This window comes from Gossypium arboreum, chromosome 7, assembly GCF_025698485.1.
Source record: "Gossypium arboreum isolate Shixiya-1 chromosome 7, ASM2569848v2, whole genome shotgun sequence".
Lineage (NCBI taxonomy): Eukaryota > Viridiplantae > Streptophyta > Magnoliopsida > Malvales > Malvaceae > Gossypium > Gossypium arboreum.
In genome coordinates this window covers 94518212-94532421 of record NC_069076.1, presented here as the reverse complement: position 1 = coordinate 94532421, position 14210 = coordinate 94518212, and the positions used below count along the sequence as shown (strand labels likewise).

The 14210-nt window shown below is 27.1% G+C and overlaps 1 protein-coding gene across 1 annotated transcript; it reads right to left on the bottom strand.

Moving 5' to 3' along the window:
- Positions 1 to 4258: 4258 nt before the first annotated feature.
- LOC108467980 (U-box domain-containing protein 4) lies at positions 4259 to 6661 on the bottom strand. The gene is made up of 2 exons (XM_017768826.2): positions 6233 to 6661; positions 4259 to 5307 (listed from the first exon to the last, which is right to left on the bottom strand). The coding sequence occupies exons 1-2, from the start codon at positions 6523 to 6525 to the stop codon at positions 4491 to 4493; spliced, it is 1110 nt and encodes a 369-aa protein (XP_017624315.1). The 5' UTR covers positions 6526 to 6661; the 3' UTR covers positions 4259 to 4490.
- Between the last annotated feature and the right edge of the window lie 7549 nt (positions 6662 to 14210).

The following is a 14210-nucleotide window of genomic DNA, read 5'->3' as shown; positions in this document are numbered from 1 at the left end:
CTTTAGTTTTTAAGTTTTCACTGAATCTCCACAATTAGCGACCAAGCTAAATTTTTACATCGCTACTTGCAATTTTATATATAAAATTTTGATTTGATCCAATTCTCATAAATTATTAACATAATTATTGATATAGCATAATTTTATGTTTATATATTGCATACATATATAATTATATTTATTCAATATAAAAATAAATTAATGTATTTATTTAAATATAAATGATTGAATCAAAATTAAAGTTTCATTTGTATAATTGCACCAAATTAAAGCTTATGTAATAAATTGCACATTGAATCACAGTTCATGTATAATTTTGGGATTTATCTCCTTTATTTAATAACTAAAGCCCAATAAACCTTAATCAAATTAAATCACTTTTAATTTAGACTAACCTTTATAATAGTAAATAATAACATGTAAATACTCTTATTATATATGTGATGTTCATATTTTCGAATACAAATAATCGGATAAAAGCTAAACTAATTTAAAAAGAATTAGCAAAAACTCACACAAGTCATGCACAAGATAGGAGTGAGACTCACAAATTATAAGTACAAATTGTGAGATTCAAACCCAAAATTTTAAGATTTAGGATCTCAACTTTTACCAAAAAAAAAACTATATTTTTTTTTCCCATTTTATCAAGATGCTTGGAAAAAAGTTCGGATTTAAAGTTATAATGCCATCAAGGGTTGAAGCAATGCAAATCAATTCTCACTTCACCAGTCATTAGTTGTAGAGGCGACACTAAGGGCTCCTCACCCAAAAATGGACTTTTTTTTATATAATCCTTCTAAAAGTTCAAAGATTATAAACTAGTACAACAGTAAAATTGCATCTTAACACTTTTCAAAATTTAAATTTAAATTTTGACCCTACTCCCAAATCTTTCTGTCTTCGCCACTAACTACTTAGCTAAATCTTTCAATTTCAATAAAACATCAGAAATATTCTTGTATGGATTTAATAGCATTATAAATTATTTTATATTTATTAAATATAAAATATTATCGAAATCAATTGATTGCTTGTTACAACAAATTCTTATTACTCGTAACAAGATTAAAGTGATTATCCAGCAAACCATATGAAATCACAAATTGCAACAAATTAATTTGTTTACCTTTTATTTAATCATTCTTCTTTATTCTTGTTCTACAATGGGATAGAAAAGAAGTGGTTTTAGTGTGGCCCATTCGAAGTTTCAAGGAAAGGTCCACCCTTAGATACCTTCCTTCTTTACTTCAACTGCCCAAGTAGGCAAACCCTAATAATTATGATTAATGGGTTGGCTTAAGTGAACAATGGTGGTACACCTTCATTCATCATTTAATATGTTAGGTAAATTATATTAGTAGTGGTTTAATTATTAGTATTTTTTTTGTCATTCAATTATATAAAGTTACAAAAAAGTCATCAAATTATTCAATTTTGTTATTTTTATTATTAACCGGCTAAAAATGGTAATTTTTAAAATCGGTATAATAGCAACTTTAACCCTTAATATTATACACTGTGTCAATTTAGTCTTGATTCTAAAAAAATTAACCTTCAACATTTATACCATTTAATTTGGGTTTTTTTTTGCAGTTTTACCTTTTTTTTATGTGACCCTTTCACCCAAAAAGTTAAAAAAATAAATTAACTAGTTAAATTTGATTGAAAATATGCAAAAAATAGAAACACCAAAAAATCTAAGATAAAATTTTTAATACTTTCTCATTCTTTTAAAATTAACAAGCAATGTCACTAAGAAAAGCAAAACTACAAAAAGACCAAATTATATAATGTGTAAATGTTGGAGGTTAATTCTTTTAGTATCAAAAGTAAATTGACATAATTTTTAAATGTTAAAGTTGATATTATGTCAATTTTAAAAGCTGCCACCATTAATCAACTAGTGACAAAAGAAAATAAAATTAAATAGTTAAATAACCAAAAAGAAATTTATTAATAATTAGGTGATTATAATTTACCCAACATATTAATAATTTGTATTAAATAAGTGGCCAAAAACTTCACTACTTACTCTGATAAGTCTTGAATAAATGATTAGCAAAGTAAATAAACTATATTTGCAATTTAAATTAGCTTAGTTGATCAAATTACTATATTTAATAAAAGTAAAATTATGATTTAGATTTAGACATCGATTTATGAATAAATGTAGATGAGTAAAAATACAAGGGCAATGAAGGTGCTGGACCAAAACTAAAACTAGCTACCTTCTATAGTTGTATTAGACTTGGGACATAAAGTAAGCCGACAGCCTATGTTTTGTATTGGTGTTGAAGGGCCCTCCTTTCCAATTTCAAACATCACACGCTGTTTTATTTCCAAGTAAGATTCAATGATTTTAAGCTGTGTTCATTAGAGAAGGTTTCGAAGCTCAGGTAGTTCATCGTTTCTTGCAAAGCTTTCAACTGTCCAAATTCGATCTTCCACTTCAATTAGTTTACGTCTAGTTAAACTCCAAATAGTAATGAACCTTGACGCTCAAAATTTTCATTACACTTTGTAATTTTTTAAAACAATTTAATTACTTCAAACCTGTAAAAATCCTTTGAAAAATGCAACTGGGTCTCCCATGATTTTAATTTTTTTTATTAATCTCCCTTAAAATTTAAAAAAAAATCTTTAAAATTTTAGTTAAACACCCCTTTTAACATGAGCTTCCGTACCAAAAATACTAATATGATATCCTGCAAATCATACAAGAGAGAGAGAGAGAGAGAGAATTGACCTCTCCACTTTCGGTGAAGTTTCCTAATTGGATTTTATTATACGTGGTGCTTTATGATTTAATTGGATCGAAGTAATAATGATTTATTATTTTATACAGAAACAATCTAAGTGTGAAAAGAAAATTAATACTGAGATCCCAAAAATATCAGTTATTAGATGCCATAATTGCTTGAGAAAATTGGAGGGACCCTAAAAGAAAATTTCCAGAAAACAGGAAAATGCTTCCACTTGGGATTGATTGAGAAATTTCCCACTGTTTAACTTGACTTGCCCTTGAAGATCCACGCTCAAAATGCAAGCAACTATATCAATTTAACATTAAATATCGGATAGGGTTGGGATTAGTTTGAGTTTGAGTTTGAGTTTTAGTTGTTGAATTGGTAAATAGATTTTTGTATTAAGAGTTGAATTGTATTTTGTTTTTTATTTAAAAATAGATAAATTAATTTTATATCGTTAAATTAAAGAGTAAATTGCTCATTTTATTAAAAATTTCATTTATTTCTACCATTAAAATTATCTTGGATGATGAAATAACCAAACAGTTACCCATAACATATAAAGATTAAATTTTAATAGTAAAATATATAAAAATTTAATTAAAATATTAATTTATTTTAAATTTAATATATAAAATTTAATTTACCTAATAAAAAGGATAAAATGTAATCCGTGTTTACTTTATTGGTAACATTTATGGCTGATCCGGATGTCATCATTATTCATTTCTAAGCTGCCAATAAGAAATCAGAGCCAGCAGGGGAAGGTTGATTAATTTCAGTTCCATGGTCAGCCTTTGCTACTTGATTTGACCTATGCCAAATGCAAAATTGAATGTTCATAGATAAAATTTACAGACTACTTCTAACCATGCCATGCTGAAATCTTGTGTTATTATTTAGTCTTGTCAGGGCATGCTAGTTTTGAAAAACTCAATTTAAATTAAAAAGTTTTTAACTTTTTTTATGATTCCATCAATTTTGAATTTCAATTATATAGTTGAGGAGTTGAATCATATCATTTTATTTTCAAATTTAAGCTGTTGGTTTTTAATGAACAAATCAAATTAAATTAATTTAAATTTAGATTTGTTGATACCAAGTTAAGATTATGGTAGCTAATGACAGTTCCCTCACTAAATGGGCAAATAGCTGTAAGATATGTCAAAGAGACCCTTATTCCTAGACTTTAACAGATCTTACAAAGAGCATTGTCAGTCATTTCCGGAACACCGCATGCCATTTCCTTATTAGTTTCACATCCCTTAAAACCTCAACTGACCTACTTATGCCCTTTTCTCCTAAGTATAGATTATCATGCCAAGACAACGAGTAAATACAGAGTATGGATAGCACAGTATGTGCTAGCCCTGCCGCAAGGTAAAGGGTTCCCAAGATCTTGATCGGCAGGATTTGGTGGTCACAGGTTTTTAGCTCGTGAGGTCGGCACATTGTGAAATAAAATCAAAATCATACATAAACCATGAGAAGAAAAGATAAACAAGAACTTTCATTGACGGTATAATGTATTACATATAACAACAGTTAAATCTTTACAGGCAAACTAGAAACTATGCATTCAACATCATACAATTTCCAATTTATTGACAATTTTTTTCATTTACCAGTCACCCGATACCACCATAAACGGCCTGGACCGGCATTTTCACAGTTTCTTTAACTATCAAACACCACCAAGAACATAAAAAAAAGAAAAGAAAAAGAGGACAAGAAGCAAAATCATAAATCAGTTGGGGTACAAACCAGAGCTCTCTTTTGTAAATGTCTCAAGCTCTGTTCCATACTGACTTGAACCATCTCAGCCAACATCTTCTTTGCTTTACTCGATTGTTCATCGCCATCGATCTGCGATATTATGTTACAAACAATATTCTCTAATGTATCAGGTTGGAACTCAGACCTAGGATACGGTGTCTCCCTTAATAACCTCAAAAGTGTTTGAGCTTTCGTCTGAGATTTTGGTGTTCCTTGTACTGTAAGTTCAAGTAATCCAGGGATTACACCTTCTTTAAGAATCAGTTCCCTATATTTACATCGGTCACTCTCGCATATCGTCAATAAAGCCCCAACAGCATGTTCCCTAGCTTGACGAGTGCCGTTTTCAAGCACTTCGACAACTGCTAGTATCCCACCATCTTCAGCTGCTAAAGCTGTTCTTCCTTCATCGAACCCCACCATGGATTCTATCACCGAACAACATTTTTCAGCCGTTTTCGATGATCTCTTTGACGATTTCAGTAAAGTGACCACGGAAGGGACGGGATCGGTTTCGATAATGACAGTGAGATTATCGGTGTAAGTTGAGAGATTGGATAAAGCCATCACAGCATCAACTTTTGCTTGTGTGGTTCCATGTTTAAGGATATTTACAAGCAGAGGAATCGCACCGGAAGCGCCAATAATCGGTTTATTGCTGATAGAAGCAGATAGAGTTAGTAATGCTGCGGTTGCGGATTCTTGGAGGTTTATATTCTCACTTTGAAGGAATCTAATAACATGATCTAAAGCACCTGCTTCCACAATACTCATCTTATTCCTGCAAATTATGATGCAAAAAAAAAAGAAAAAAAAGAAAGTTTTTAATCACATTTTCTCTTCATCAAAACACCAAATTGCAACAACTACAAGATCATGAATTTAATAATCAATCAAATACACAACAGATAATTTATGTTTTGTAATTAATCACATAAGGTTGCTTCATTTGCAAGGAAACCAAAATATTACTTGTTAGATTAAAAAGTAAAAAAAAGCTTCCTAAAGGTCAACAAACAGATGAATTTATAATATTCCTCTTTTTTTTTTATGGAAAGAAAGTGAATATATTTCTTCATCAACAGACAAATTATGATAACTTCAAAGAGAAGATGATCTTATAAAAAAAGGGTAAAAATAAAGAAACAAATTACACTTTGTAATCAAATTAATAACAAAAAATATACACCTTCAATTAAAAAAAAAGGAAAAGAAGAATCCAATTCTATCTAAAGGCTAAACAAGAATAATCCCAAAATTCAATCCATCTTTACTTTAAAGTTTAAACCTTATCCATTTTTTTTCTTTTGGGGGTTAATAATTAATTTATAAAAGATTATTACTTTATTAAATAAATTTTAGAAATTATATTTTTTTTGGTGACTAGAAATTATTATTTTGATGGTCTGCTCTGTTGATTTTTTTATTTTATTCAAGCTCTGTTGATTTTCTAAATAACCAATCAAAGATAAAAAAAAAAAAGTATATTAAATGAACAGGCAAATTTAATTAAAAAAATTAGAATCCTTCAAAAGAAGAAGAAGAAGAAGAAGAAGAAGAAGAAGAAGAAGAAGAAGAAGAAGAAAGAAACAATTAAACTGAAAAATCAATCCTTTACGAACCCAACTACCCAAAAAAATTACCCTAATTCCCAAAAGCACGAATCACTAAAAAAGAAGTAATTTTAAACTTCAAACATATCTTACCTTTCGTCTTTAACGGCGAGATTAAGGAGGGCGAGAAGAGCAGACTCATGGTGGGACTGAGGTGAGTCGACTCGGAGCATAGAAACGAGAGGAATAACAGCTTCAGCAAGTAACCGGCGACACCTTTGGGAAGTTTTGGTGAGCCGACGGATTTCCTTAGCGGCTTGTAGCTTGGAATCGGAGTCGTCGTATTGGATTAATTGAAGAGCTCGAAGCACGGCTGAGCTTGCCCCACGTGGCGTGACATCAACGTCCGATGAAGAAGGGCTCTGATTGTCGGCGGCGGCTTCCATTGGATGAAGGAAAATCGTCGGTGGGTGGTGCTGGAAAAAAATCTGAGTGAAATTAAGGAGAGAAAAAAAAATCGAAAGAGGTGGCGTCAAGCAACTGTTTAAAAAAGATAAAATAAGAATGAAATGTATATAAATAAATAAGCAAAAAAAAGTATATTTAAATTACCACTTGTATAAAGTTTGGTATAAAATATATATTAATTTTTTTGGTATATTAAAATTTAAGTTTTCTTTAAGTTACTTTAAAGATAATATGTCATTTATTAATTTATTAATTTTTTAGTTTTCATCATTTAGTACATGAATTAAGTTCAAATAAGAATTTATATTTTTATATAATATTTATATTTGGTATAAGCGTATTCAAAATCTATTTTATTGATTTGATCAAAATTTATAACTAACGAATAGTATTAACAATTAATTTTAATTTAAAAAATACAGCCATAAAAAATTAAACAAATTTATAATTAAAATTAAATTTATTTTATTAATAAAATCATACATATTTAAACATAATAATATTAATAATTAATTTAGATATAACTAATTCTAAAACTCAAATTAAACATTAAAATTAATAATTAAAGAAATATTATCACTGCTCTAAAATTAAATTTCGAATTCCACATTCGAATAATATGTAGGAAGAATCATCGTTAATCTTCTTTGAGACTTGTACTATGCCTTAACTCCAATTGTGTGGTCTCTCTTCATTTGAATTTTTATTGGAAAAAGTACATTTAATTACATTTTATTTTGTTATAAAATAAAATATTTTAATTCAAATATATATATATTAACATTCATATTGGGAGACATCCGTTTTTACGTATTTAAATTTTAATTAATTTTACAATATTTTAATAATTCAATTAACTATTAATTTTAGTTAAAAATTTTTCATTGTTAAATATATATTAATAAACAGAATATTTTAAATTGATATGATAAAATATTAAATTTTAGGTTCACGAAAAATTCTAAAAAAATTATGTGAATGGAATATTATGTTAATATTCTCCTCTTTCTCTCTTTCTTTAGTTTTCTTAATCAATTTCTTAATTACTAGATTTTTTAGAGAGACACAAATGATGCCTTGGTTATGTTAGTAAAATTGAGGTTGTAGGCCCTTAACTACTTATGTTTTAATCTAATTATTATGTTTACTTTAGTTTTAGCTCCATTATATATGCGTTTTATTCATATATATTTTGAATTTTAGTCTAATAATGCATCGTATTGAGTTTATTATGATTATAGTTTTTAAACATGAATTATCTGTGATTATACTAATCCTTGTGATTGTACTTGTAATTATTCTTATAAAAAGGTAAATTATATTGTAGTCTCCAATTATTAATTTTTTTTTGTCACACAACTATTCGATCTTTTCTTTTTTGGTCACTAGCCATTAAATGATTAACAGGAAGATAACTTGGTAGCTTTTAAAATTAGCATAATAATAATTTAAACACTAAAAATTTATATTTAGTCTTGATTCAAAAAAAATTAAACCTCAACATTTACACATTATATATATATATATATATATGCAATTTTGCTTTTTTTTTTGTGACATTGAGGGTTAAAAGAACGAGAAAGATGAAAATTATTATCTTAGATCTTGGGATGTTTTTGTTTTTGGTATATTTACGATCAAATTTAGTTGATAATTTTGTTTTGTTAGTTTTTTTAGGTGAAAGGGTTACAAAGAAAAAAAAATTACAAAAAAAAATAGAGACCAAATTACACCATGTGTGTAAATGTTAATGATTAAATATTTTAGAATCAAGACTAAAATGATATAATGTATAAGTATTGATGGTTAAAGTTACTATTAAATCAAATTTAAAAGTTCGACATAATCTTTAAATTAGCTCTTTAACAATTGGTGATAAATAAAATAAAATTGAATAGTTGATGACTATTTAATAACTTTTTATAATTAAGTTGTCAAAAAAACTTACTAATAATGGAGTGATTTACCCTTATAAAAATTGTTAAAATTATAAAAAAGGGTGATTAATTAATTAAAATAAGTATAATAATATATTGTAACAAACTCAATTAGTTTAGACACCAACTATTTTGAGCTTTAAACGATTGGATTTAACAATCTAATTATGTTGATTTAGACGTTGCATTGAAATAGAAATAAAAATTGGCATTTCTATTCCCTACCATTATGGGCTAAAATTCAACCCACATTAAATTTTACCAATAAAATTGAAGAAAACAATAAATTTGTTTTTCGGGGACATTTTCTTAATGTTTTATTAAATATTATTTCTTTCAAGTTTAATATTCAGATCCACAAAGAAGATTATTATAATTCATGGCCTTTAGTTATTCAATAACGTCAACCAACAAATAGTGTATATATATATATATATATATATGGATGGAATTATTTTTCTTTTTTTTCTTTTTCATTTATTCAATAAATCAATTAACATTAATTTTTATATGATTTAGATAATTGGTTATAGTCACCACATGCAAATTTTTATTTTTAATTTAATAATTTTCCTTAATTCAAAACATTCACCATTTAAGAAAACAAATACATAATTTTTTTTAAAACATATGTGTATATTATTTTATATTAGTCAAACATCATGATCAAGCAATAAAATGTTGCTTTCATTTTTTTTCATTATTAAGCAATTACAAAAGAAAATTGTTTGTAAATGTTTGATGTTGCTTTTATTTCATTTTCTAGAAATTAGTTTGGATGGAGTTTTCTTTAATATGTTTTGCACTTTTTATTGAAATAGTATACACGATTCTCTTGCATATCGCTTTATTTTTCTAAAAATTGATTGTAAGAACAGTTAAACTTATACTTCAACTAATTTTGGGTTGCATTCTTATTTTAGATTTACCTAATCCTTCTAAATTATTTCTTTTACTATACTATATCTAAAATCACTAAACTATTAGTAAGTTTACATTATTAAGTTATTTTTTAAAGTCCAACTAGCGAGCTTTAAGTGATGATTTGATGATCGGTACGATGAATTCATATTTATTGATTAGTAGAAAAACATACCTTAGATTCAAGTCGATCTGACAGTTAGTACTAAATATTAGAGAAGAAAGCAATTTGAATTTTGATTTGTAAATTTGTGATGCTCAAAATAGTTTTATGAAAAAAATTAAACTGTAGAAGAGATAGGGAAGGAGAGCGAATAGAGAAGACCATACATCCACGATTTTAACAGCACAATGACTTAAATCAAAACTCTCGAATAATTTATTGACCATTTTATAACTTTTTTAAAATTGAATAATCAAAATATAAATTTACTCATAGTTTGTTAACATTTGAGGTGACTTACTCAATGATTTATAAATATATAATATAAGTACAAGACACGATGAAATTAAAAATCAGATAAATTAAATCAATATAAATTTAAATAAAAACTTAAATCGAAAAAATATCAGGTAAGTTAACAGTTTTGTATATACTCAAAAATGGGAAGGAATAAACAAAATGTTTAACTTAATTTCATGTTTATTATTAGGAAATTGAAATAATGAATAGATTGAGCATATTCAAAACGAGTTTTTGAAAGAAGACGACTTAAAAGGGACGTGGAAAGCATATAGGGGAGTCTCATTCTCAGTTAAAAATAAATTTTTTGCATAATATTTTTAATTCAACATTTCAATTTAGTCTTTTAAAAGAATGTTCAAAATCTAACTTCCTGTCAATTGCTGATGAGAGAAGTCAATAAAATATGTTTCCACGTGTCCACTTGGCATAAACTTGACTCATTATGGAAAAAAATACAATTTATTTTTAATTTTGTCTCTCAATTTTATTAAAATCAATTTTTAATTTAATTTATCAAAATTTTGTTATCATATTTTATAAAATTTAAAATTTAATCTAATTATGGGTCAACACAAATTGTTAATTTCACGTTCTAAATTAGATTAATTTTTAATTTTGTAAAATACGAATGCACAAATTAAAATAGAAAAATTAATTTCTCAATTTTCATAAAAATAGATGAATGAAATTTAAAATTAAATCCAAATTATGATTTTAGTCCTTCTACTATAACTTAATGAGTATATCCTGAATTAAATCCAATTGGCTCTTGTCTTCCATTGTAACCCGAATTAATCCAAATAAATTTTTTTTTTTTGGGGTTCCAACAACTAATAAAAAGTAGCTTCATTCAATAAAATAAAATAAAGAATAATGCTCCAACCCATAACTTCCATGTTGTCGGAATTGTATGTATAAAAAGACTCAATCAATGTTGCTTTTAATCAGGTGATTGGGAGATTTTAAGATCTAAACAAGTCATGATTGTAACAATGTGTGGCAATTGGCTACCCTATTTTTTATGTTTGCGGGTCCTTCTCATTGTGCTTTACCCCCATTTTGATAATTATTTTTTCTTTTTCGCTTTTTATTTTGCGGAAAATAGTATAATAAATGAAATTTCGATAAAAGTATCATAAATATATTTATATTAGAAGTTGAATTGTATTTTTTCATTAAAAATAAGTAAATTAGTTTCTATCGTTAAATTAAAGAGTACATTTTATCTATTTCAGTTGTTAAAACTAACATATGTACATTGACATGAAGTATATATGACACTTCATGTGTAATCGTATAGTTATTCCTTTAGTTACACCAATTTTTAAAAATAAAATGAGTAAAAATTTAATTGAAATGATTAGTTTGTACTTTAATTTAACATACAATAATTACTTTGTTTATTTTTAAGTATAAAGAACAAAATGTAATCTAAATTATGATATAGAATAAAAATTCAAAATCAATTTTAAACAAATTTTGAAAGAAAAAAAAGTCATTCTTTTTGAATCATGGATTTTGTTTTGGGATTTAGAAAAAAAATCGATTTCCCAAGAAATTGAGGATGAATTCTTTTTATACCAATACAAAATTTTAAAATAGAATAATTTAATGATTTTTGTAAAGAGAAATTTCACAAAACAAACTAACCCAAATCATGCGATAGAAAAGTTGTCGCTACACAATAAAGTAAATCAATAAAAAGGTAAATTACAAAAAAACACACACACACATTACAATTCGTTTCATTGCCTAAAAGTTATTTCTTAAGTAGCAAGGTTCAAACTAATCTCACTATTTTTTTTTTTTGGAAGGTCATACTATCTTATAAAAATATTATTATTAAAAGTTTATATTACATAGCTACTCTCATGTTATTTTTTTAAAATGAATCTTAAAATTTAATTAACTCCTAATATCAATATAATTCATAATTATTTAAAATAATAAAATAGTCAACAAAATTGACTTCTAAATGATGAAAAATATCTCATAAATTTTAATTTAAAACTTATTACAATGCTATTTAAATTAACTTGTCAAACTTATTTAAACTTTGCATGAATATTTAATGAAAGCTTATGTCAAGATGGTATAATTATAAATGGATATATATGAACTCTCATCTAATGTGTAATTTAATATGTGAATTTTGATTTTGTGTAATTATATATATAAAATTTGAATTGTGATTCATATGTATATATGAAACTTTAATTTTAATTCAATAATATACATTTAAAGAAATAAATACATATATTTATTTTCATATTGGATTAATATAATTGTTTGTTTATGCAATATATCAACATAAGATTGTGCTAATTTGACAATGTTATCAATGATTTGTGAAAATTAAATCAAATCAATTTTTCATGTATAAAGTTGCACAAAATTAAAGTTCACCTATGACATTATACATTGGATAAATGTTTATGTATAATTTTGATATTTACTTCAAATATAAAATATAAAACAAACACAATTCTAATATATTATTATAACATCTAAATGCAAAATCAGATGTCGACACGTTCGGCAACCCATCAAGGCCCATTGGAGTATGCCCATTTATGTTGAGTCTTCATCTTAATTGATTGATCTGATCACACGTTTGTTTGTCCTATTGATTAATTTTGAGGTCGATAATATTTAATGCATACACATTACATATAGATATTTATTAAGGGACGGTTATCAATTGATAAATTAGGTGATATCAAGTTATTAAAAGCATTGAAGGAAACCATACTCGCATGAGAAAGAAGTTTGCCTAGTGTTGTTTTTCCAGGGTTATAGGACTCCTTGATAAGTTTGGTATTGAATACAGTGTAACACCTTAAACTCTACCTAGACGTTATGGTTAGATTTGGAGGAGTTACCATGATACCTTCTGTAAAATCAGAAATTATTATTTAGACTCGAAGTAACAACACCAGATTGTAATAAAAGCAATTCCGGTTTATTTTTAGTAAAAATATCCTTCTTATTTAATTCGTTAATTTCCATCGTTTAAACTTATATTTTCAAAACGCAGTTAATTGCAGCACAAAATTTAGATAAATTCAGTTTAGAAAGAATGAGTCGTATTTTTAAAATCCCAAGTTTTGTCAATAGTGAAATTTGACTTCAAAAATGATGAACGGTTAAAAACAGTAAATAATTGTTCAAAACCAAACATTCCCCAAAATTTAAAACAGTCCCCAAAACGTCCGAAACAATCCAACAAAATCAAAATAGTATAACCAATTTTAAATAACATAAATATAAAAAAGATGTTTAACTGAGCTCTCATTGCACCGACCAGCCTAGGTTTGAGGGTTACCCGAGGATCAAATAAACAGAGAATGAGCTTTGAAGCTCAGTGTGTAACATATCATAGAATCAACAGAAATCATTTTGGACATATCTCAAAAACAAAAACAATGTTAGAACATAACAGATGTAGATTTACAATCTACCTTTATCTGCTACACACCGTCTTCGACCATCCCAACACACCAAATAGGGTATTAAATACCCATCCAACCCTACACATCGCTTAGTGTCAGTATGACACTTTTCAAGATATTTGCAGCTTAGTTGTCAGATCATTAGGCGGTTCATCACCTATTACAGAGATATCTATGGTTGAGCCACTAGATACGACAGATGTATAACTGCTCACACTTCCTCCATATACACAAATCCCACCCCAATGCACATACAAAATTTAACAGATATCATAATATACATGTCATACATGTTCTAATAACAGATATAGATTGTGCTTATCGATAATAGGTTAATTTTATCTTATTACAGAGCATATTTATCATATTAAAGATCATATATAGCATGCAACATGATATTCTTGCATACAAATATCATATTTAACAGTTATAGAACATCAGAGATCATAGTTTACAGTCTTATTTATACCAAACAAACCCTACGATGCAAGGAAGCTTGAGGCTTAGTTTTTGAGACCATAAAAAGATTAGACAAAGAACTAAGGCAAAGCGTAGCCGAAAACGAGGAATTTGGAGCCTTGGTATAACCATTCGGTGCCTCCACGCCAAGTCGGCACCCCAATGCGAGAAGTCAAGTACCTCTTTGGTGCCCTTATGCCATATCCAAAGCGCCCCAATGCAGAATCGCTTTGTTTTTACATGAAGTTCCATATTTTGATCGTTTTCCAAGGGTGTTTTGGTTTTTTATGGGTTTTATGACCTAAATCAAGTTTATGTAACCTAATTTAGGTTTAAAATATATTATAAATACTTTGATTTGAAAGGGAGTTATGCCTTTTGGCCATTTAGAGACCGAATAGCTATTTTTATTTACTTTGCATGCTTTC

Bases quoted from the DNA above. Each gene is read 5' to 3' on its own strand.
- LOC108467980 (XM_017768826.2), bottom strand. From the start codon at position 6,525: ATGGAAGCCGCCGCCGACAATCAGAGCCCTTCTTCATCGGACGTTGAT. The intron at 5,308-6,232 runs GTAAGATATGTT...CATAATTTGCAG, and splicing joins CTCGCCGTTAAAGACGAAAG to GAATAAGATGAGTATTGTGG.